The sequence below is a fragment of the Bubalus bubalis genome, chromosome 1 (genome assembly GCF_019923935.1).
Source record: "Bubalus bubalis isolate 160015118507 breed Murrah chromosome 1, NDDB_SH_1, whole genome shotgun sequence".
NCBI lineage: Eukaryota > Metazoa > Chordata > Mammalia > Artiodactyla > Bovidae > Bubalus > Bubalus bubalis.
The window spans coordinates 193117522-193143308 of NC_059157.1; the positions used below are offsets into that span (position 1 = coordinate 193117522).

General features: G+C 46.2%; 1 protein-coding gene across 7 annotated transcripts; it reads right to left on the reverse strand.

Annotated features, from left to right (window-relative positions):
* Nucleotides 1–532: 532 nt before the first annotated feature.
* SETD4 (SET domain containing 4) lies at nucleotides 533–22914 on the reverse strand. Of its 7 annotated transcripts, none has more exons than XM_006071979.4 (11): nucleotides 22764–22914; nucleotides 19509–19678; nucleotides 17262–17357; nucleotides 12848–12885; nucleotides 10381–10469; nucleotides 8413–8842; nucleotides 7439–7613; nucleotides 5670–5751; nucleotides 4701–4781; nucleotides 1585–1708; nucleotides 533–702 (listed from the first exon to the last, which is right to left on the reverse strand). In XM_006071979.4, exons 2-11 carry the CDS (start codon nucleotides 19579–19581, stop codon nucleotides 568–570), a joined length of 1323 nt encoding a protein of 440 aa, XP_006072041.4. In that variant the 5' UTR covers nucleotides 19582–19678; nucleotides 22764–22914; the 3' UTR covers nucleotides 533–567. The 7 variants fall into 7 exon arrangements, 6 of the variants coding, with proteins under 6 accessions (XP_006072041.4, XP_006072046.4, XP_006072045.4 ...); XM_006071984.4 differs by having other exon boundaries at nucleotides 22673–22822; XM_006071983.4 differs by lacking the exon at nucleotides 22764–22914 and adding an exon at nucleotides 22410–22647.
* Between the last annotated feature and the right edge of the window lie 2873 nt (nucleotides 22915–25787).

The following is a 25787-nucleotide window of genomic DNA, read 5'->3' on the forward strand; positions in this document are numbered from 1 at the left end:
ATCCCAGTCCAACAACCTCATTTTCAGATGTGCAATCAAGGGTGAAAAATTCAAAGTGAGTCACTCCAGCTCAGGGCGGCCGAGACCCGGGACGGCTGTGCGTCCCCCACAACCCCACTTCAAAAGCCTGAATGGTGAGGGGGTGGTGGGGGGCTCTGAGCATAAAAAAGCACAGCCTCTTGTTACCACACATGGAGTCCCGGGCCAACCCTGGCTCCATCCCAGCCTCCCCTCTCCATTCCAGGTCGCACTTTGCTCAGACATCTTCCTCTAGGACTGACTGTGAGTTACCCCAAGGGCATCAGAAGGGCTGCTGGGACGGACGGCACGTCCCCCTCACCGACAGCTCCAGGGCCCCTCAGAACCACTCGGCCCCTGCAGAGCGCCTCCACATCCCCAAGCAGCCACCACTTCCCCCCACCGACAGACAGAAGCATAGGGATGGGACTGAACAGATAACTCTTCGTTGACTCTCAATGAGTCCATATAAAATAAACCTGAGTTTAAAAATGTTTCAAGAAGCCACACGCACCAGAGGAGGTGACCTTACGCACTTGGTGAAGTGTGTTACGTAAAAGCTGTTTGCAAGGTGGTCAGGGCCTTGGCAGAGGCCTGGAGAATCTTCAACTCTTCCGTCCGCAGTGTTTCTACCAAAGTCAATTGGTTCATCAAAGCCACTTTTTCATCCTTCATGCGAGAAACCTGGAAGTTATTTTTAAATGGTTTTTTTTAGTGTAGTAAAATACACCTAAGATTTAAGACTCTGACCAGTTTTAAACGTACAATTCAGTGGCACTAAGTACATTCACAGTGTGTGAAATCACAGCCACCATCCATCTCCAAGACTTTTTCATCTTCCCAAACAGAAACCGCACCCATCAAACGTTAACTCCCCACCTCTTCCTCCCCAAATCCCTGGGAACCTCTAGTCTGCTTTCTGTCTCCATAAATTCTGGAATACCAGACCTCTCATTTAATTCGAATCATACAGTATCTGTCTTTTCATGTCCTGGTTTATTTCATGCAACACAATGTCACCAAGGTTCAATAAAATCATTTATTAATCCCAGTAATGTTTTCATTCAAATGAGCTGAACCCTCGTTTAATTAAAACATTCACTACACAAAGGGGAAAAAAGTACCTTAAAAATCTATGAAAAAGAATTCATGCACTAATTCACCTGCTAAAAGGTGTGTGTGTGCTGTGTGCTAAGTCGCTCAGTCATGTCCGACTCTGTGACCCCATGAACTGTAGCCTGCTAGGCTCCTCTGTCCATGGGATTCTCCAGGCGAGAATGCGGGAGTGGGCTGCCAGGCCCTCCTCCAGGGGATCTTCCCCACCCACGGGTTGAACCCTGTCTCTTACATCTCCTGCATCGACAGGTGGGGTCTTTACCACTAGCACCACCTGGGGAGCCCACTGAACAGTATAAACACATGTTAATAGTCGAAAACACAGATTACGTCAGTGTTTATTTATTAAGGCATTAACAGCACCCCAATAAGGTGGACTACTCCTATCCAACAAGTACAAAACAACTCCTCAATCAAAACACTTAAGAATGAGATATTCTAGAATCATACCTTTCGAAGCACGGCATGAGTCTCCTCTATGAAATAACGGCATATTTTCTGGGCTACGTCCAAACTTGTCTTCTCATTTGTATCAGAAATTATTTCCCCAAGAAATACTTTTTTCCAGCACGTACTAGAACCAAAAATGTTCAAGAAGATCATTTCAGCAGGTTCTCAGAAATAAAGGCTTTTCCACTTCAACACTTGTCCTATTTTTCCAAAAACATAATGAAACTCATTCCATCAGCGCATTCCCTCAAACCTCCTGCCAACGTGCAGGTCCTGTGCTGAAGCAGACACAGTAGACAAGAAGGAAGGAACCCTGGGGATCAGAAGCAGGGGGCTGAGTTTTCTAGCATCACAGTCCTTTGGCTCACAAGCAATCGGAGCCACGGCCACCGGCCACAGGGAGGGAACAGAGGATGGATGAAAAGGCGAGCCCACAGCCAGAGGACCACAGACTAAGGAGCAAAGGCGGCGGGTTTCATTTTCTTCAAATCACAGCGTCTCCTTTAAACAAACAAACAAAAAAAAATGACAAACTCAACACAGGACGTGTCTCAGAAAGTAAAGTGCTCTACAGATGGAAAAGAAGTCTTTTTCACCATGCAGGTCATGCCAATTTTATACAAGAAAGTCTGTAGGAAAGGGGGCTCTGTGGGCTGGTGGGGACAACTTTCTGCAGGCAGAACAGTGCTGCTGTGCCCGGATAGGCAAGACGCCGAGCAGGAGGTGGCCAGGCAGAAATCAACACGCCGGGTAGAAGCACAAAGAGGAAGGAAGCGGGGTGGAGGACAGGTTCCAGATGCGAAGAACATGGATGTGGACGCGGCCGAGGAGGAAGAAGCAAGCGAGGGCTGCACCTTCCGAGTGCAGGGCACGGGAGTCGCTGAGAAATTCCCCACAGCCCCCAAGCCACACACGCATACAGTCTCAGACATCTCTAGAGACGACGGTGGCAACCTCAGCAGCAGACAGGTTCTTGGGAAAGGAGGGAGGGGAGGAAGAGAGGGGAAGCAAGGAAGAAAGGACATTCCTTTGCGCTGGGCGCAGCGTTTCCTACTAAACTGCTATCTGTTTTAACCCTCACGACTGCCCAGCAAAGAAAGCATTATCATCCCCACCTTTTAGACACAAAGAAACTGAGAATCCAGAACAGTGAAGAACTGAGCATAAGTGACAGAGCTAGTGAGAGGCAGAAATAAGCGTGCAAACACCAGTCAGGCAGAATTCCAAATGCACGCTTCCTCTGCCACACCACTCCAGTCAGTCAGAAAGAACTCCAAGGGAGGGCTTCCCTGGTGGTCCAGGGATTAAGAATCCGCCTGCCAATGCAGGGGACACAGGTTCGATCCCAGGGCTGGGAAGATCCCACATGCCTCAAGGCAGCTATGCCTGTATAGCACAACTACTGAGCCCACGCTCTAGCACCCGAGTCACAACTACTGAAACCATGCACCGCAACTATACAAATCCAAGGGCCCTAGAACCCGTGCTCTGCAACAAGACAAGCCACCCCAACGCGAAGTCCATGCACCACAACTCGACAGAGCAACCCCTGCTCTCCTCAACTAGGGAAGGCCCTCCTGCAGCAACGAAGACCCAGAACAACCGATAATTAAATAAATAAAAAGTTTTCGATTAAAAAAAATAATAATAACTCCAAGGGAAGCAAAGAGGCCTCAGCAGGAGCCCTGGGAAACACCCAGTTGCTTTTTTTAATCCGAGGTTAACATGTCTTGAAAAAGCACTCGTATCTTTTTCCAAGGAAGATGCAAAGAAACTTACGTGGTGGGTACACATGAGATAAAATGAAACGGAAGACAAATGGATGGGCAAAACAAGACAAAGGAAAGACAAGGGGAGGAAAGATGAGATGGCGAGTCAGGGATGAGTCCGTGATGACTCGCATGCCTTAAAATCCGGCACACTTGGACGGACCACAGATTAAGTTGCCTGAGTTTTCTAGCAAGCAACAAGACGAAGGAAGTGCGTCAGATACAGAATTCAGCGTCTGCTAAGAAGAAACGCACGGTTTCTGGCGTGGAGACCCGGGAGGGAGTTTTTTTTTCTCCCTGAGTCCCTACTGAAACGTAGGCAACGTCGCGAACAGGAATGTCGCAGGCGTGACGGAAGGAGCGCCTGCTGCCGAGCTGGGGACTAGGTCTCGGCGCTGAAGCACCGAGTCCCCGCCAGAGCTCGAGGACGGGTTCCGCCACCTCCAGGATGTACCCGCTCCGGTTTCTCTCAGCTGAGCTCCTCTGAGTAGCGGGCATTACTCCTCCCCGACTCCCTGGCAAGGGGCTCCAGGGCGCGCAGCGCGTTCCTCTGACTACGCTTGCCACGCTAAGGGGAGGACGAGCAGCCTGTCCGGGAGTGCTGAGGTCCCAACCTGGACACGAGTCTCCAGCGGGGCTCCTCTACCCGCCTGCCCTCTGGAAAGACCCAGGCCTCTCCTCAGCAGGGGTCGGGGTCTGCCCTCAAGACGGAACCAGGCGGGGACTGTGCTCAGGAGCCCTGTCTGCTTCTGGGGAAAAACCTCCCTACTCAGAGACTCTCCTGTGACCAGCGTCAGTGCGCACACTTTCTGAAGTGTTCACCCTGAACAGCGAACTGCAGGTCACCCGGGTTGCGGGGGGAGAAATATCTAAGGAGAGGCCAGTTCTCAGGACCATGCACTCAGATTATGAGTCTAAAACCAGATACTTCCAGAAACCATAGAAAGCTAGACATTCCCCCACGTGGGGCAAGTTACACAAAGAATGTGCGTGCTAAGTCGCTTCAGTCGTATCTGACTCTTCGCGGCCCCATGGACTGTAGCCCACCAGGCTCCTCGGTCCATGGGATTCTCCAGGCAAGAACACTGGAGTGGGTTATCATGCCCTCCTCCAAGGGATCCTGCGGACCCAGGGATTGAATCAGTGTCTCTTAGGATCTCCTGCATTGGCAGGTGGGCTCTTTACCACTAGTGCCACCTGGGAAGCCGCACGAAGAATAAGCAGCCCCAGTATACAAGGGCATTTCTTTCTCCTCTGAAATGGGGCATTTGAGTGTCGGCCAAACCAAAAGCCACAGTTATGTCCAAACTGTAGCGGCAGCTGGTGACCAGCAGACAGGGGACTTACAATTCTTCAGCTTCCAGACATAACAACTTAAGAGCTGTGAGCAACCGCCAAGACGGTCCATCCCATCCAAACGTCAGATTCCTAAAGCAGAAAAAGGACAGGTGTATGTATCGATTACTGAATCTCTGTGTCCTACACCTGAAACTAACTCAACAGTGTAGACCAACTACGCTCCCATACAAACTAACCCTAACCCTAAAATTAATTTTTAAAAACGACAAATCTGTCACTGCGACACTTAATTACACCCCAGCAAATGGCTCAAGGGCCACACATTTTTTTAAAGGAGCCATTAAACATGGTGCAGCCCGCAGTCTCAGTCACAAAGACAAAAGAAAAAAATAGGTCTGCAAATACTTAAGTAGAAAGCTCTTTTGATCTGGTAAGAAGCTGAAGTTGGATGAGGAGACCACAGTGAGACGGATGAAGAAAAGTCTGGGTTGTCCTGAAGATCAAACCAATGGTGGCATCACAGCTAGCTGGCCCTCACTCTGCTGCTGGAGTATTGAGAACTCAGTTTTATCTAAAGCAGAAAATCCGCAAGGGGCAGAAGGGAGGGTCTCAAACCCGGTTTATCCCATTTGGTGTGGAATCACCTCAGCACCTCCCATCCCAAGAGCATGCACCCAGTTGCTGGGTGACTGACGGCCAGGCTGGCTTGCAGGAGCAATGCCACGCTGCCTGACTGCATGTCAGCAACAAGCACTCAGGGCCACCAGTCAGAACATACAATCATTTAAGACGTCAAGTTCCTATCTCAGGTCCCCAGAAAAGTCTCTTGACAAGTATCTTCCCCTCCTTGTGTGCCCCACCACACATCAAGCACAATGTACTATATACAGTAAGAGCTCAATAAATAGCTGTCTGTCACCAGATCTGAGCCAGGAGGCCTCTCACACCTTTCAAAACCCAAACCCTCAATTTTTCATCAAGATTTCCTAAAGGAAAAATTTCAAGAGAAACACTTACTCTATGAAGTCATGATCCTCCAAAATGGAAATCTTTTTGTTAATCTGTTTAGCAGTGGATGGCAGATACTTAACAAGTATATCTGCATTAAAAAAAAAAAAAAAAAATCAGGCTGCGATGTACAGCATAAAATTCAGGCAAAAAGGGAGACCCTTCTCAGCTTACTTTCCATCCCATCAGCAATTTAGACACATGTAAACAATTTTACCTGTTTCACATAAAAAAAAAAAATCTAGTCTTTTGGTCCAACTCAATGAGGTCACAACTTAGCCCTTGAAAGGCTACAAGAATTACCAGACAGCAGACAAAACATCCACTACCTCAGCTCCTGCTCCCACAAAGCTAATCGACCCACAAAATCGGGGAATGAAGACATGACAGGACCATTGGGAAGCCACACCCACTGAAGCACAGGCTGCAGACGATCGTGAGGAAATGTTTCCAGGCTTCAGGTTTTTAAAAGTCAGAATTCAAAACTATCTGGATATTAGTGATTATAATCATAAAACAACTGAAAATGATGACATGAAAATTAACAAAGCATTTGAGGTAATAGGATAATGAAGGATTTTTCTTTTTTTTATAAAACTTCTTTTTATCTTTTCTTACATGCAAAAATAAAGTGTGAATTTTGTTCGAAGTATTTAACAAATCGATACTGCATGGTCATCAATATTAAAAGTTATTCTGATAATACAATGCTAGTCTCAAAGCTAGCTTTCTAAGAGACCCAGCAAGACCCAGTTTCTGCTGTTCTATTTCATTTTGAAAAACGGCATTATTACTCTGGCTATAGGATGGAGTGGTAGCACTTTGACCAAGTTTCTATTTCCACTAGAACTTATATTAAAATTACTTCAAATTATACACTCGATAAATCTCCAGCCATTTCTTCAACGCCTAGAAAACTGCTTCTCTGCTGCTTGAAGGGAAGGGGGAATAAATCAGCCTTCCATGTATTATTTTTAATACTATATTTGGAATTTTTACAACTTTAATACATAAAGTATTTTTAAAATATGATGATGATTATAAGTAACAAAAGAACACAAATGGAATCCATTTTTTTATCACGGCCTTAAACCCCCTCAAACAAGGGCTGTGTGTAACATATTTATCCTGTGATTGGTGCAGTGTGATTACACACAATGGGTGTTTCGTAAGTCCTTTTTACTTGGAACTCTCATCCTGCACTTTATTTTTTAGAGTGCTTCCATTCTTTCTTCAGTATTCCTTTACTTATTGAGCTGCACGAGGTCTTGCTTGCGGCACACACCATCTTCACTGTGTCATGTGGGGTCTTTAGGTGTGGCGCATAGGCTTAGTTGCCCTGCAGCAGGTGGGATCTTAGTTCCCCAATCAGGGATCGAACCTGCATCCCCAGCACTGCAAGGCAAATTCTTAGCCACTGGACCGCCATGGCAGTCAAGTGCCCCCACTGCTCTATCTTTAGTGACAATGTCTCAGGACAAAATTTCCATTTCTTGTCATGTACAGGTACTCTATTTCCCTAGTTTTCCTTTGCTTTCATTCTACTGTCCAACCTAATGCAATAAAACTTTTCTCAGGTCTTAACCTCAATATGGATCAAAGCTATGCTGCTTTTACTTCAACATTGAAATGACGTGGTCAGTAAGAATTAGGATAGCTCTACCTAGGAGAAAGTAACTGATACACATTTTAAGGTTTTGTCATTTTTATAAAAAAAGAACCAGATTGGTAGCAGGGAATCCAATTATCTTAGTGATGAAACCAAAGTCAGTTCCAACCTTTAGAGACATAAACACAAGCGTGAGGATTGCTGACGCAGACAAATCCGTACTCCAGGAGCAGGCGGTGGTTATCGTGGGGGCCATAGCAGATGAAAACCTCCTTGTGTTTGCCACAGCGTGTAGCCGTTCTAATTTCGTAACAGCGAGTTTCCTCATTAAATGCTGCTTTTACCTAGAAAAAAAAACAAATTGCAAAACATGTCTCTTAAAGCAAGGCAGAAAACCAAAAAGATTAACTGATTATATTCATTTAAGCAAGATGCAGCTTTCAAGTCCTCAGCACAGAATGTATCCACATGAAGAAAAAAACGCCACATCTGAACTTCAGCCTCTTTGGTTTGCCTCGATCTCACTCCACTGGGGATATAGTCATCTCCTTTAGGAGAGGGCAGAAGCCTGGGGATGAAGAGGTCTCTAGCTGACTCCCAAAGTGGGATCCCTTCTCGATTTCCCACAAACACCCATCCAGTCAGAAACTGTTGGCTGAACACCACCTCCGTGCCAGGCCCTGTGCTGCGCACTGCGGTTACTCCAAGTGCAAGGTAAAAGCCCTGTCCTCCAAGGCTGCAGAGCTCCAGGGGAAAGCAGCAAGACCCTCAGGGATCACAGCTAAACCCTGAGAGCGATGCCACCAAGTGTGGAAGGAAAAGAGACAGGAAAGCAAGTGAGGCTTTGGTCCCAGATCTGAAAGGACAAAAGATGCTGCCCCCTGTGGAGCTGCTGGTTCAGACCCTCCAGGGGACACGGCACCAGGCTCTGCGGGTCTGGAGAGCAGAGTCAGGAAATGGGGCAAAGGAAAAGGATGCCAGGAGGGGGAGACAGGGTCAGGAGGAAAGACAGAAGCCTACCAGACCTGACGGCAGGGAGGCTGACCAGCTGCACTGTTCCCTGGGGCTCTGCTCACTACTCCAGTCGCAGGTTCTACACGGCCCTATTGAAACCGAACCCAGGTCCCCTGGTGGATGTCTCACCTGGACGTCGGGGCTGTGGTTCAGCAGATCCAGGTAGGGGGCGAGTGCGCAGGTGTCTGGCTCTGGGGAAAGGCACAGCAGCGGCGGGCGCTTCACGTACACAGCCCTGGTGTTGACGGCGCACCAGGCCCACCGCAGGGCGCCGTAGCTAAAGATGGTCTCAACGGCCTCGGAAAACAGAGGTTGCAGGGAGGAGAAAAAGCCTCGAGAAGAAGAAAAGAACTCCTGCACGTGGCTTTTCTGCTCCCAGGCCTTTGTTTTCAAAGGGTTGGGAAGAAGATTCACCACTTCTGGCTCCAAACAAACTGGGCAGGTGTAGGCCTTTGGTAAAACCTCCAGGTAAGGCTTCCAGGGAGACCGATCCCCAGCATGCTTCTCTGACACTAAAAAGGTGCACAGAGCCAGCAGAGGAGATGGAGGAGGATGCCACCTTTTAAACAAAAATCCAGATTGGAGGAGTTACTTTCATTCAAAATATGGAATAACCAAGAGATGCAGACACCTGAGGGCTTAGTTCTGCTTCCAGAGGGGCTGTGGCCAAGTGGTTAGTACACTCCATGTTCACCGAATGCATCTAAGAGAGGGTCTTCCTTCCTCAAGGGCTCCTCCCGGGACCACACCCCAGTACAGAGGCCATGAACAGGCCACGCTGACACAAGAACTGGCTCGCTAACCTGAGCTCCAGCTTTGTTTGCAAGAGATTACTTTCTGCAAAGACCTCTTTGCTTCCAACTCTGTTCTCCAGTTTTAAAGCTGTTGCTAGAATTTCACTTGTTCCACTTTAGTAAGGATATAAATTGGGGGAGATGGGGAGCAATTGATAGAAAGAACCTAGACGTTCCCCATTCGACACAGTACCCACTGGGCACCAGTAGCTATTCCAATTCTTGCTTTTTAGTTAAATAATATTGAAAATTCAATTCCCCAGTCATAGGAGCCACATTCCAAGTGCTCGTCGGCCATATGTGGCTACCATACAGGAGAACTCAACGTGAAATACTTCTATCACTGCAGAGAGTTCTACTGTGCAGTAATAACCCAGGCAGAAAAATGAATAAGCTCATTATATACCTGTTACAGTTTGCAAGTTTTTGGTCTTAAACTCCCCATTCTATTGCAAATTATATACTGCAGTATTTTTGCTTATTACCAATAAAAAGAGCTCATGTGGCATAGGTGTACTTAGAAAAGTTTTCATTAATCCTTCAAAGTTCAGGTTCCTATATAACCATGCATTCTACTCAAAACTCCAGAAGGATACAGAAAATGTTAATACCAAGAGCATCCTTGCCTCTACTCAGGCTCGTGAAAATATATCAGCCTTCTTACAAAAGTAAGCCAGAGGGGCTTACCGTGGGTTGAGAAACAACATAATCTTTCTTCCTTTATCATTTAGAAACCTCTTATGCTGAGGACCTTCCTCAATCTGTCCTCGAAAACCCACCCAAAAGAAAGAGAGACCCCCCCCTATAACATCAGCCAGAAAGTAGTTTTCAGCTCCTATGTTGGCCTCTTCTCTTCTATGCCAAATCTAACCAGCTCCTTCATATTGTCAACAGCTCTTCATAGCTGAAGGAGAATTCAAGCAGTACAGTAAGGGTAAAAATAAAAGCGTAAATAACATCTGTCAAGACCTACAACAGTGGAAGAGGAGTGGAGTGCTGTGAGTCAAGCCACTCAGTTATGGTGTGTATGTCTATGCTCCCATGTAATCCTCATCTTTTGGTAAGGTCAGCTCAGGATTCAAATCCACTTCCTAAGCAGCCTATTAAAAACCTTAAAAATTCAGTTTACCATGAATTAAGAGCCAACTTCATAGAATCAACTTTTCACATCACTTCTGACATATACTAGCCACACGAAGGGACTGGGTCCTAAGGGACTGTGTCTTAGCTGACATACTTGCTGACGATATAAACTTGAAAGGAGAAACACTCGCACCAGATGAGCTGGTGAGCAGTCACTTACTTAGCAATGTACGCCCCTAAGTAGCTTCTGATCACGGTGTCTGTGGTGAGCAGGCAGCTCTCAGGCAATGAGATAATCGTCTGTCCCTCCTTACCAGAAAGAAAGTAAAGTTTAGAACACCCGTGCTTGGGGGAGGACCTGAGTGAATCTTCTGAAGTCCCTGATTTCACAGTCATCTACTAAGAACCCAGCGGAGCCCAACCATAGACAACCAAAGAGCTTCCAGTGGACGGGCTCCCCGGGCCGAGTCAGCAGACACGGGCAGGACTGCTCCCACGCCGGGCACTACAACCCCAACGAGAGTCAGAGGTTAACGGTGTGACTGACACCCACCACCAGTCAGCCTTCCATCAGAAAGGAATGCAGAAACACTATGACTCAAGTCATAGTGTTCCTTCATGTTCTTACACCAGGAAACAGTGCCACCTACAGGCGACAGACAGAAACCACGCCAAAAATTTCTTTCAGTGAAATGCACGTGCCTGGTCATTCCCAGTAATGACCTATTCGCCATGTAATCTGTAACAAGTAGCTGAAGAAAGGGCAAGGGTGGCACCCCCAGCACAAGAATCTCACTTGATCACCTGCAAAAGTAGAGTTTTCAGTTTCTCCCACTGAGACAGAAACACAGAAAGAAAAATTAAGACACCAAGGAACAGACCAGTAGAAATAAAGCACTAAGAAGCCAGATAAAAGATCCTGCTTTCATCATAACTGACACCTAAGTAGGGGTTAAACATCTTGGCCAAAAATCTCATTTCAGTTTCTGGTCTCCTCATCTGTCAATCAAGACTGAGCTGGGACTTTCCCTGTGGTCCAGTGGTTAAGAATCTGCCTGCCAGTGCGGGAGACATGGGTTCGGCCCCTGATCCGGGAGGATCCCCCATGCCACGGAGCAACTAAGCTCGTGCACCACAATGGCTGAAGCCACCACACCACGCAAAGAGTGGTCCCTGCTCACTGCAACTAGAGAAAGCCCGTGCACAGCAGCAAAGACTCAAAAATTAAAAAAGAAAGACCAAAGACCAAAAATTAAAAAAAAAAACAACAACAAACATTTAAAGAACGATTATCTTCACACACAAAAGACTGAGTTGGTACGGTCACTAAAATCCCTTCCTGCTCTGACATCCCATGTCAACAAAAAACCAAACAAACAAAAAACAACCCTCTGAATACAAGGTTCTATATCTTGATTGAGATAAATGTCTTCATCATCAAAACCCTATCAAACTGGACACTTAAAATGTGTGTATTTCACTATGTGTAAAATATGTCTCAATTTTCAAAGTTTTTGCAAAAAAGCCACATTTGAAAGTACATGTAAAGTAACTGCCAAGTATCATTTCCTGATCCAAGCAAAAACTACCCAGAGTCACCACTATATTTATCAGAGGTATATTTCTCCCCCTCAAAGTCTGCTACAGAATAGTCATATACCTCCCCTCAAAAAGAAAGATACTGCACAACAATGTGAATGGTGAATGTACTTAAGACTATTCAACTGCACACTTAAAAATGGTGATGATAATAAATTTTCTGTTGTGTGCATTTTACCACAATTAAAAATGAAAAAAAAAATTATGACAGCATAATAAAATTACAACATTAAAAGCTACCATTCTTTAGGTTAAAGATACAGATACAGCTGGGTTTTATCTAAATTAAGGTGTAAACATAAAACAATTTTTAAACAGAAAATTTAAATAATTACAAATAAGGAATTCATGTCTAGCTCTACAGAAAACTGTGCATTGGCTGTCCTTTAAATAGCACGGAAGAACTAAAACAGACCTTGCAGAGCAGCTATGTCATTTACTTGCTCACTGTCCAGGAGACCGAAGCCGAGAGGGTCAGGGGCCTCGCTTGGCGGAAGGGGACCCCAGGACAGGCTGAGAGGTCCCCTCTCCTGCCTGCTGGGCTGCTGGGTTCTACCTACTACGGTGGCTCAGATTTGAGCGGCTCCCCTCCAGCCCCAGCCCACCCTCAGCATATTTAAAACATGATCAGACTTACAAACCTACTGTGGCAGAGACGGCTAGTCGTGCACCCCAACACGCTTTCCCTTCTCGCCCTCCCTGGGCGCTGGCAGGTGAGATGCGGCTGGAACTTTGTGGATGAGCAGAAGCCTGCCCCTCCTCACCCCCTGCTCCCTCCTGCTACACGCTGGAGCTACACCCTGGTACTACACCCTGGAGCTGAGCTGATGGAGCCCGGACCACCACACCAGCTCAGGACCACCTACCCAGGCTCGTTGACCTGACTACCAAAGAAACGTGCGCTCTGTGACATTGGTTTTGTTTCTTGCACACAGCAAACAATTCTGAGAGAACTGTATTCAAACCCATCCATTAAGTTGAAAAGAAAAAAAAATTTTGTCTAAAATATTTTTAATTCATTTGACTTGAACCCCAAAACCAAGCAGAAAAATCCACTTTGGGTTTCAAGGTGAGAGAGAAATTCTCACCTGCAGGGACGTCTTGCTCATCAGTCCTCTTCCTGTACCTACAAACGCAAAGAGAGAAAAAAGATAAATCCTATGACAGCTTCAAGGTCTTAGAGATACCGTTCTGCATAAGAGATGTGGGTGAACTTCAAAATGACACAAAGCTGAAGCAGAGTGTCTCGCATCCTTTGACTCCCTGGGGAAACCGAGGATCAAGAAGCTATTCGGGACGATGTCTCAACCTCCTTTTGGGTTTATGATCCTTGAAGGGCAAAATCCACCTTAGACGCGACACCTAAAGATTATCGCCTTCAGGCAGCTCAGGTGCTGGGTCTCGGACGGGCCACCTGAAGCTGGACTCTCTCCCCTGGGGTCTCCTGGCCAAGGCAGGGGACCAACTCCCCAGGATGCCCACCCAACTTCGGAGGCTGGACCCACAGGTTACTTCTACCCGTTACCAGACCCAGCGTTCTGCAGGAATGATCTCCAGTCTTTGGCTGAATGACCACTAAAGCCCATTCAGGTGCCACAAAGCCTGGGGCTGTGCGCTCTCCTTGACAGGACAAGCCACGAGCCGTGCTCTCCTTGACAGGACAAGTCATAAGCCGTGCTCTCCTTGACCTGACAAGCCATGAGCTATGCTCTCCTTGACCTGACAAGCCATGAGCTATGCTCTCGACAGGACAAGCCACGAGCCGCGCTCTCCTTGACAGGACAAGCCACGAGCCGTGCTTTGACCGGACAAGCTCGGTGAGGTCGATCCAGAACCAGCTGCTCCCACGAGCCAAGGCCTTGACCAGAGCACAGTCATGACACTAGCTTCCCCAGTGGCTCTGGCAACACCACCGACATCCGTAAGTTTACCCTCCGTGCCCAGGGCTCCCCTCCTGCCAGTCAGCTGACAGCTTTTCTCGAAGAGATGGGCACGATATGACCTGTAATCATTATATGAACTATCTCTAGTCGTCTTCTCAAACCACAGTTTCTGACAGCTGGCTGCTGTGGTTGTTCAGTCACTAAGTCATGTCCGACTCCTTGTGACCCCACGGACGGCAGCACGCCAGCCTCCTGTCCTTCACTGTCTCCCGAAGTTTGCTCAGACTCGCAGATAGGAGGGAATGTAATACAGCAAAAGGCAATGCCTGTAGGCCTAATGGGAGGTTCTGGATCATGAAGAGAATTCTGGACTCGAGTCTGGAATCAGGTGTCTGGCAAGTTTAATCTGATGAGTAGTCCTTCCTACCTAGAAGCATACTGTCTGCTCGAACACATGGCTCTGATTTTAAGAACTTAATTTCTTCTGTGTGTCCCACAGTCAAGTTAACCATTCCTGTGGGCCAAAACTTTTAAGAACCCTTAAATGGGAAGAATTTTTTCCTGTGGAGTCCCTGGTGGCTCAGCCGATAAAGAATCCACCTGCAATGCGGGAGAGCTCGGTTAGATCCCTGGGTTGGGAAGATCCCCTGGAGAATGGAATGACTACCCACTCCAGTATTCTGGCCTGGAGAATTCTCTGGACCGCACAGTCCATGGGGTCGCAAAGAGCCGGACAAGACTGAGCAACTTTCACTTTCATCCTTTAAAAAAATCCATGTGCTAATTTAAGTGGAAATTCCTCTCTAATATATATATGAACAGAACTCGGTGGATGGAATAAATCCAGAAGGTACTTTACCTATATGTCCACAACATAGTGGTCAATAGACCAGAAAACAGATCACAGTAACTTGTACTTACTAAGGCAAGGTAGGAAGTGGTCATTAGAATGTTATTAGACTACTCACTGCCTTATAATTTCTGCTGCTATCTATCCAAGAGGCCCAGATTTGGACAGTACTTTTAGTGTTAAAAAGGAAATATTAGAAAAAAATAAAATAAAGATAAAAGGAAACACCAGGGTCCGCTCCCAAAGCATAAATTAGATCAAAGTCTAAAGACTGAATCCTGCTTTTAACTTGGAATCCCGCCTTGACTCTCCACAAACTAATTCCCCAGAATTTCATACATTTTGACAGAATCCCATGAACTTTCTCTGCTATCCTACACTGATTAAGAGCTAAAGATATAGAAAACATTTAGGGAAGGTGTTGTGGACTGAATGCTTGTGTCCCCTTAAATTCATGTTGATTTCTTAACCCCCAATGCAATGGGTTTGGAGGTGGGGCTTCTGATAAGTGACTAGGTCATAAGGGTGGAGCCCTCATGAATGGAATTCGTGCCCTTGTAGGAAGAGAGAAGAGAGTTCCTCACGTGAGGACACGAGAAGATGGCAATTCACAAAGCAGGAATCAGTCCTCACTAGATACTGAATCTGCCCAAACCACAGTTTTAGACTTCTCAACCTCCAGAACTGTCTGAAGTAAGTTGCTGTTTAAGCCACTGGGTCTATGGTAATTGGTTACAGCAGCCCATACTGATGAAGGTTCCTTGCCCCCAGAATTGTAAGTGCAGGCCTCAGGCACAGCAAGTCCACTCTGGACACTGCTTTTCTCTTGATCATCCCTAAGAATTCCATCCGGGACTTCCCTGGTGGCCAGTGGTTTAAGGCTCCGCCTGCCAATGTAGGGGACACAGGTTCAATCCTTGATCCGGGAAGGTCCACATGCCCTGAAGCAACTGAGCCCACGCACCACAACTAGCGAGCCACCGCACAGAGAGCCTGTGCTCTGCAACAAGAAGCCTGTGCCTGCAGCTACAAAGTAGCCCCCCAGCCCTGATCGGTGCAACCAGAGAAAGCCCACGTGCAGCAACAGAGACCCAGCACAGCCAAAAATAAATACAGTTTTTAAATACATTAAGGGAAAAAAACTCCATTCAGTAAATCTAAGAGTATGTTTTTTTACTAGGCATTCCCCAACACACAGCAACAAAAAGTTAAACACTGGGTTAGAGGCTAATAAATATGGTTCGTCATCATAAAAAAGGAGCAATCCTAACAGAGAATGGTTCAAAATCAAGTATGTTAGCCCACAGTCATCAGGTATTACTAACACATAGGGAACAGCTTCACACACATCCCCTCACTAGACCAGGAGCACACGAGGTAAACAGTTTATCTTGAGGGCGGATAAGGAAGTCACTGTGCTCCAAGTTACATTACCTAATGGGCACCTGAAGGATCACTTTAAGGGCCAAGGGGAACCTTCAGAGGCTCACGACTTAAGCATTCTATAAGGCGAAACGTCTGCACCTGCCCTGTGATACTGAACTTCAAGGCCCTCAGCTCACAACTGTCTCTGTGCTACAGCAGACCCGAAACCCGTTTGAGGAGCACATCGGTCCTCGCGCTGGTGACCGCAAGCCCACTTGTGGACAGAGCTGGGTGGCCCTGCCGCAGGCACATGCCCATAACTGCCAGCTCCCCGACTTCTGTGAGAGAATGTTCCAGAAGAGCATGCTGACCCAAACTTCATGGCAAATTTCTCAATTTTTGGTAAATGTTAATCCAACCTCCACAGGGAAACACCTAAACTTTCAGAAAAGAATATTCACCCATCCCTGTTCAGGTGGCTGTGGACTCCAGGGCCACAGAGGGGGCTCCTCCTCAGTTAAGGCTTCCCTCAGGTCTCCTCTCCTCGAGCCACCCACCCAGGGAACAAGCACCCCCGCTGCTTCTCTGGAACCCGCTGGCCTGAGAAAACTCCTGGGATGCACCTGAGCTAGGGGATAATCCCATCAGCTGCATGGGCTTGAAAATCTCACAAAACCACCACGAGCAGGTTGATAGAGTCACAAGTCCCCACGTTACACAGCATCTTCCCTACAAAAACCCAGTGAAGACACTTCCCTCACGTCTACATTCTAGAAATACCTATAGCTCTGATGAGTAAACAAGTTAGTTGTGCTTACAGAACACTAAGATTCAGATAACTGACCATGTACACTGGGCTGCTGGACAGAGGAGTCAAATTGGCAGCCCACCTCTGACAGGGGTACAGTTCAGTTCAGTCGCTCAGTTGTGTCCGACTCTTTGCCACCCATGGACTGCACCACGCCAGACCTCCCTGTCCTGACCAACTCCCAGAGTTTACTCAGACTCATGTCCATTGAGTCAGTGATGCCATCCAGCTATCTTGTCCTCTGTCGTCCCCTTCTCCTCTCGCCTTCAATTGGAGGTACAAGATGTCATAATTATGGCTTTTAGGTGTTATCCTTATCCCTGCCTTCATCTTATTTTTCTATTCTCATTTCCCTTTTCTAACTTTTAATTTTATTTCACCATTTCAGAATTTCTGTCCACAAGCCCCTTAAAACTCATTTTCCAAATAAGGTAAAGTGTAAATAAATATTGCACCTACAAGGCAGGAAGCCTGCCACACAACAGAAGACGTGCTCCCAGAAAGAATACAGCCCGCCTGTGAGAATCACCCTGGTTCTCCCATCACCTGGGCCCATGTGTCTCTCAGGAGACAGGTGAATGAATGCCAGATCTTACCTGGAAAACGGGCAGGTATCAAGGTTGTATCTTCAAACCTCCTATCTTTCAGCCACTTCTTAAGCTCTATAAATTCAGGCTTGTAGCTCTCATTCACTAATCAATAGAGGAAAGAAAACCTGGTGACTAAAATCACTATATAACTGGATCACTCCAAACCGACAAGATGACTTTAAAATTCATATGGAAACACAAAAGACCTGGAATAGCCAAAAACACTTTGAAATACTGACCTCAAAACTTTTTATCACTAAAAATGACAGTAACTAAGATTGTGTGATACCATCATAGAGACAGAAAAAGAAATCAATGGAATAGAAAAGAAAGCCCAAAATAGACATACACATATGCTGACAACTGTTTTTGGTTTTTTTTTTTTAATGCAAAGGCAATTCCATGGAGAAAGGACAGTTTTGTTTTGTTTTTTAATAAATACTGCTAGAACATTTGGAATAAACAAATCACGGACTATAATTCATGTTAAAACAAAGACCTATTGATACACGTTAACCACAGAATTATCTCAAAATAATTATGCTGAGTAAAAGAAGACAGATTTTTAAAAATGCATACTATATAATTAAATAAAACCATAAAACACAAATCAATAGTGAAAGTCTGAAGATGGAGGAAAGGAGGGTTCAGAGAGGGGCCAGATGAAAGGATTACCAAGGGAAATGAGAAACTTCTTAGGGTGATAAATACCGTTCACATCTTGACCTTGGTAATGGCCTCCTGTGTGTATACATATGTCAAATTCTATCAAATGTGTGACATTCACTGTGGGTCAGTTATACCTCAATGAAAGTGTTTTCTTAAGAAACATGTGATCCAAAATATAAGGCTCCTAAAATAGGTTATCACAACCTAAAGAGTTCACAGCAAGAGCACTGAACAAGCAACTACTATAGTCCTAGCGCTGCTAGCCACTGTGGGGGACGTCGACACGCTCCTTACCCTCGAGAAGTCAACGTTCAGGTTGGGGAAACAAGACTTCCCCAAAAACCAACTGGAAAACCAGAAGGTCCTGAAGAGTAATACCCAAGAAGCATGGAAACCGGGCGACATTACTGAGAACTGGAAATGGCATTACCGAAAACGTAAGACCTCGACTTGGTCTCAAAGGTTAGAGAGAAACGCAACAAGCTGGGAGAAGGGAAGAAAGTGGGTTTGGCTGGAGAAAGACTATGAGGAATGGCAGATGTGGGGGAGGTTGGTAGAGAGCACACTTTTAGCACAGGGAGTGGCGGGGGGCGGGGCACTTAGAAAGGGAGCTGATGGCGAACAGCATTCAACAGACAATGAGGCTGGACTTCCCTGGGGGTCCAGTGGCTAAGACATCACACCTTCCACTGCAGGTGGCGTGGGTTCCATCTCTAGTGTGGGAACTAAGCTCCTACATGCTGCGCAGTGCGACCAAAAAAAAGAAGAAGACAGACAGAGGGTAATGGGTCTTTAAAATAAAAATAAAGACAATGAAGATCCTGGAAGCTCCTAAACCAGAGTCAACAGTCCCTTAGGAAAGTCAGACTGACGGTGGCAACTGGAACTACCAACAGGAAAGAAAAACCGATGTGATGAACAGCTGGCTGAGGTCACCTCTGGGTACAACAGAGAGGGAGAAGTTAACCTAAGAAAGACCAGGTGAGAGTGAGTGGGACATGGCCTACAGGGCAGAGAAAGCTACGTAGTCAAAGACAGCCTCTGATGGTGCTGACGAGCTGCGGGTCAGCGGGGAGACATTTTGCTAACTTTCATCAAAAACAACAAGTGCACTTACGCAGTCCTCTCCAGTGGGCCAAGGGCCTTCACATACAGTATCTCGCTCAGCCTGGGTGACACTGAACTTGAAATGATAAACTTATGTCCAAACTCTGATAACCTATAGGTAGTGAGAGGTCAGGCCGAGAAGCAGAAACCTGGGAGTCATCCCCAGAGAAGACAAAGCTGAAGCAATACATTTGTAATCCCATAAGGGTTTAAAAGAATAAAATGGCACTATTACAAAGCAGGATTCTCTAAGAGGGCTTCCCTGGAGGCTCAAATGGTAAACAACCTGTCTGCAGGGCAGAAGACCCAGGTTGGGAAGAGCCCCTGGAGAAGGGAACAGCTACCCATCCCAGTATTCCAAGTATTCTCCATGAACACTGCTTATGTGCCTTTGAGAAAAGGTCTGTGTATCTGTTAATATCAACCAGCAAAGGATTCCTTTTTTCATCACTGGCACCAAAAGAATCAAAACTGTACCTCCTCTTGATCCAGAACTTCTGAAGAGGTTTCGTCTTCTGATCCGGCTTGTTCTTCCTCCTCTGCTCTTCATACTAAAAATGCAGTTTTTGTTTAATTGTCCAAACTAAAACAAAAAGCATTTTCTTTGCTTTTCTTTCCAGTTGTATGACAATCACTGTTCTTTGTACCTGTAAGGATATAAATATATAATAAACCATTTCTCTAAAATGTTTTTGTATACAAATTGTTTATACTATGAGCTAAATCATGATCCCTGTGCAGTAATAGAATTACCATTATATTGGTCCCTCTAAAACAGTTTTATCTCAACTTCCTACTAAATGCTGATTAATCACGGAAATTCTCATTATCGAGTTTATAATTGTGTGCACATCTCAATGCTAATCAACGTTTACTAAGCAACAGCCTAACTGTACTCTGAATAAACAGTAGCCGTGCACATGAAAAGATGCTCAACGTTACTAATTATTAGAGAAATGCAAATCAAAACTACAATGAGGTACCATCTCACACCAGTCAGAATGGCCATCATTAAAAACTCTACAAACAACAAATGCTGGAGAGGGTGTGGAGAAGAGGGAGCCCTCCTACACTGTTGGTGGGAATATAAGTTGGTACAGCCGCTATGGAAAACAGTATGGGAGGTTTCTCCAGAAACTAAAAGCCGAGTTGCTATAGGATCCAGCAATCCCATTCCTGTGTATATATCTGAACAAAACTATAATTCAAAAAGATACATGCACCCCTATGTTCAAATCAGTGTTATACACAATAGCCAAAGCATGGAAACAAGCTAAATGTCCACCCACAGATATGGTGCATATATACAATGGAGTACTATCCACCCATTCAAAAAAAGAACGGAATAATGCCATTCGCAGTAACATGGACGGAACTAGAGGTTATCTAAGTCAAGTGAGCCAGAAAGGGAAAGACAAACACCATACAATGCCACTTGTATGTTGATCTAAAATATGACATAAATGAACCTACCTATGAAACAGAAACAGAGTCAGACAGAGAGAACAGACCTGCGGTTGCCTGGAGAGGGAGGCAAGGAGGGATGGACTGCATTGAGATGCAAACAATTATATACAGAATGAATGAACAAGGCTTACTGTATAGCACAGGGAACTATATTCAATATCCTGGATAAACTATAATGGAAAGGAATATAAAAACAAATGTATATGTGTGTTTATACATATAAATATACATATGGAATCACTTTTCTGTACAGCAGAAATTAACACAACACTGTAAATCAACTATACTTAAAAAAAAACAAGCAACGAAGCCCCCATTTGCCAGGAAGTTGTACAGGAAAAAAAAAAGGATTCTCTTTCAGTGTGAAGTAATAATTTGTTCTTAAAACCAGGATCCTGAAGTAAACATAAACTAAGTAGGTGGTTGCCGGAGATTAGGGAGAAGATGAGAACCAAGAGAGCAGACAAAGCAAAGAGATGATCATAAAATCTACAGTGACCACTACGGTTTCTACATGTTACTTCCTCAGAAATACAAAAATGAAATCCATGAATCACACTGGCATGATACAGGTAATGGAGTATTATGAAGCCATTAATTGAAAGTACCTACGAAGATAGAATAATATACAAGATATATTAAGTGAAAAAACAAAGTTGCAGAACAAATTCAAAGACCCCTTATTGGTCTCTGTTGGGCACATTTTCTGTTTACAAAACAGGAGGATTTTAGGAAAATATTCAAAAACGTACAAGGGGAGGGGGCTTTTAGTATTCCTTCTGTAACTTCCTATTCTGACGTGTGTATATATATATATATATATATGAGTACATAAGTGACATAATCCTAATATTACTTATGTGCATATTATGTGCACTTTAAGACTTCCCTGTAGCCCAGATGGTAAAGAATCTGCCTGCAAGGCAAGAAACCCAGGTTCAATCCCTGGGTCGAGAAGATCCCCTGGAGAAGGAAACACCAACCCACTCCGGTACTCTTGCCTGGAGAATCCCATGGACAGTGGAGCCCGGTGGGCTACAGTCCATGGGGTCGCAAAGGGTGGGACACGACTGAGCGACCAACGCTACTAGTACTACGTACACTTTAACCAAACCACTGTTTTTCTTAAGTTACTAAAAATTACCAGGCAGCCCAGGAATAAAGAGACACGAACCCCAGGCTCTGCTGCTGCTGCTGCTGCTAAGTCTCGCTTCAGTCGTGTCCGACTCTGTGCGACCCCATAGACGGCAGCCCACCAGGCTCCCCCGTCCCTGGGATTCTCCAGGCAAGAACACTGGAGTGGGGTGCCATTGCCTTCTCTAATGCATGACTACTGTACTATTCCTTCCCAGCGACCGAAGGTTCAGTGTTTGATCGACCAGAAGGTGGAGTCGGGCCCCAGGGCTCACCCCGGGTCGTCCCCTCGGCGGCCCCAGAGCCACTGCAGCGCGCGGGCCGGGACGCCTCCGCGCGGACCCCCAAGACCCGAGGTCCGGGGAGCGAGGTGTGCACGTGGCGCCGGGGTGACCGCCAAGGCTGGCGGCACCGTCCTCGCCCCCCGTTCTCCTGCGCCAGACTTGAGGCCGCCCCTCCGTTGGCACACACTCCGCACCTACCCCGCCCCGCCCCACAGCTCTACCGCCGCCGGAGGACACAGGGCTGAGACCCCGGCCGCTTACAAACGCCCTGACTTAGGGCCCTTCGCGCCGAGGATTCTCGGGTCGACTTTCGCTAAAAGAACGAGCCCCAAATACTGGGGGGCGTTAAGTGTAATGCGCAGCGGCATGGCAGAGGGTGGACGATCTGAATTCAGCTCTCTTTTTAAATAAAAATAGAAGGGGAGCCCAGGAGAAAGCCGAGCCCCGCTACCCCGGCAACCGGAGGCCCCGCCCCGGAAGTTTGCCAGGGCACCTCGATACAGCTCCAAGATGGCGGTGGGAGGGCCCGAAACGCGTGAACAGCCGGAACAGCACGCCAGTTGCTCGCGAGTTACAGAAGCGGGCCGCAGCAGCAGGGGGAACAGCCGAGCGCCGCCAGGCCCGCCTCTAGGCCCCATTGACCCAAGTCCGTGGTCGCCAGGCTGAGCTCTCGGCGCCGCGGGCCTCCGCCTACCGGCTTGCACATGCGCATTCTTCCGGGGGGAGGGGTGGAAGGGGATGGCACGGCTGACAGACCTAGCTAGGGTAGTCCGTGCCTGGACTGCAGGTCCAGGAGTAAGAAAACCCTGTGGCCCGTGGACCAGGAGTCTACGCTCTGAAAGCCGACCTGGAGCTTCTTTGCTTCCGTAGTTCCAAGGGAGGAGCAGCCAAGTGCGCGTCTGCCAGGGCGGCCGCCCGACCCTCTCCGTGGCCCACCCACTTCCGCCTTGCTGGGCGGGGCCGGGGCCTTGCAAGGCCAGGCTAGCCCCCATTTCCGGGCTGATTTTGCTTCGACCCTCAGCCTATCCGTGGGCCACAGTGCCCTGTCGCGTTCCTCTTCAGCCTAAGGGCACTTCAGGTCATCTGGCCCAGTTGGCTGTCCCAGGAACAGCGTAACTTCTCCCTACAGAAGACGGAGTTCAATTGCTGCCCTACCCACTATTCAGTTCAGTCACTCAGTAGTGTGTGACTTTTTGCAACCCCATGGACTGCAGCATGCCAGGCCTCCCTGTCCAACACCAACTCCCAGAATTTGCTCAAACTCATGTCCATGGAGTCCGTAATGCCACCCAAACATCTCATCCTCTGCCGGCCCCTTCTCCTCCTGCCTTCAATCTTTGCCAGCATCAGGGTCTTTTCCAGTGAGTCAGTTCTTTGCATCAGGTAGCCAAAGTATTGGAGTTTCAGCTTCAGCATCTGTCCTTCCAATGAATATTCACAACTGATTTCCTTTAGGATGGACTGGTTAGATCTCCTGGCTATCCAAGGGACTCTCAAGAGCCTTCTCCAACGCCACAATTCAAGCGCATCAATTCTTTGGTGCTCAACTTTCTTTGTGGTCTGTCACATCCATACATGACTACTGGGGAAACCCTAGCTATTGGTTTATACTGACTATAGGGACTTTTGTCCGCAAAGTAATGTCTCTGCTTTTTATTGTGCTGTCTAGGTTGGTCGTAGCTTTTCTTCCAAGGAGCAAGCATCTTTTAGTTTCATGGCTGCAGTCAACCATCTCCAGTGATTTTGGAGCCCAAAAAAATAAAGTCTGTCACTGTTTCCATTGTTTCCCCATCTATTTGCAATGAAGTTATGGGGCTGGATACCATGATCTTAGTTTTTGAAATGTTGAGTTTTAAGCCAGCTTTTTCACTCTCCTCTTTCACTTTCATCAAGAGGCTCTTCAGTTCTTCTTTGCTTTCTGCCACAAGGGTGGTGTCATCTGCATATCTGAGGTTATTGATATTTCTCTTGGCAATCTTGATTCCAGCTTCTGCTTCATCCAGCCCAGCATTTCCATGATGCACTCTGCATATAAGTTAAATAAGCAGGGTGACAGTATACAGCCTTGACTACTCCTTTCCCAATTTGGAACCAGTCTGTTGTTCCATGTCGGGTTCTAACTGTTGCTTCTCGACCTGCATACAGATTTCTTAGGAGCCAGGTAAGGTGGTCCAGTACTCCCATCTCTTGAAGAATTTTCCAGTTTGTTGTGATCCACACAGTCAAAGGCTTTGACGTAGTCAATAAAGCAGAAGCAGATGTGTTTTTCTGGAATTCTCTTGCTTTTTCTATGATCCAACAGATGTTGGCAATTTGATCTCTGGTTCCTCTGCCATTTCTAAATCCACCTTGAACATCTGGAAGTTCTTGGTTCATGTACTGCTGAAGCCTGGCTTGGAGAATTTTAAGCATTACTCTGCTAGCATGTGAGATGAGTGCAGTTGTGCGGTAGTTTGAACATTCTTAGGTATTGCCCTTCTTTGAGATTGAAATGAAAACTGGCCTTTTCTAGTCCTGTGGCCACTGCTGAGTTTTCCAAATTTGCTGACGTATTGAGTGCAGAACTTAAATCATCTTTTAGAATTTGAGATAGCACAGCGGGAATCCCATTACCTCACTAACTTTGTTCATAGTGATGCCTCCTAAGGCCCACTTGACTTCACATTCCAGGATGTCTGGCTTTAGGTGAGTGATTACACTGTCGCGGTTATCTGGGTCATGAAGATCTTTTTTGTATAGTTCTATGTATTCTTTTTTTTTTTTTTTTTTTTTTTAGTTCTATGTATTCTTGCCACCTCTTCTTAATATCTTCTGCTTCTGTTAGGTCCATACCATTTCTATCCTGTATTGTGCCCATCTTTATATGAAATGTGCCCTTGGTATCTCTAATTTTCTTGAAGAGATCTCTAGTCTTTCCCATTCTATTGTTTTCATCTATTTCTTTGCATTGATCACTGAAGAAGGCTTTCTTATCTCTCCTTGTTATTCTTTGGAACTCTGCATTCAATGGGTATATCTTTCCTTTTCTCCCTTGCCTTCAGCTTCTCTTCTTTTCTCAGCTATTTATAAGGCCTCCTCAGACAACCAGTTTGCCTTTTTGCATTTCTTTTTCTTGGGGATGGATTTGATCACTGCCTCCTGTACAATGTCATGAACCTCTATCCATAGTTCTTCAGGCACTCTGTCTATCAGATCTAATCCCTTGAATCTATTTGTCACTTCCACTGTATAATCGTAAGGGATTTGATTTAGGTCATACCTGAATGGTCTAGTAGTTTTCCATACTTTCTTCAGTTTAAGTCTGAATTTTGCAATAAGTTCACGATCTGAGCCGCACCCACCCCACCCTTTTTATCAGCTAGCCTCCAAAAGAGCCCAATATGGAAAAGAGGGGAAGGTAGTATTAACTTTATAGTGGAGAAACTTGGCCAACGCTTCATTGGCTGAGTAATAAAGAATAACAACAGTGATAAGTCATGTTGATTGCAGGTTTCCCATCTGTAGGAAGGGTACTTGGCCTCTGTGATATTACCCTCCAAAACCCGTAACCTTAGTTCAGTAACAGAAGAACAACCTGGTTCTATGGTGGGTGTATCCCTTTAGGCTGTTTGTATTGTTGCCTGTGCTTAGTCATGCTGGCTCTGCACTTTTGTGTTGTTGAACAGAGAAAGAACTTTGTCCATAGCCTGAAATATATACATCATAGCCCTTTCCCAAGGCCCTGTCTCCCAGGCTTGAATTTTAAAGGCATAACACTTTTCCTTTATGTAGAGATAAAATTGCAGAATTTGTTAAAGGTTATGCACAACTGCAAAAACAGAGGATTATCTCCCCGCTCCAAGTCTGGCTGAGCAACTTCACTTTTACTTTT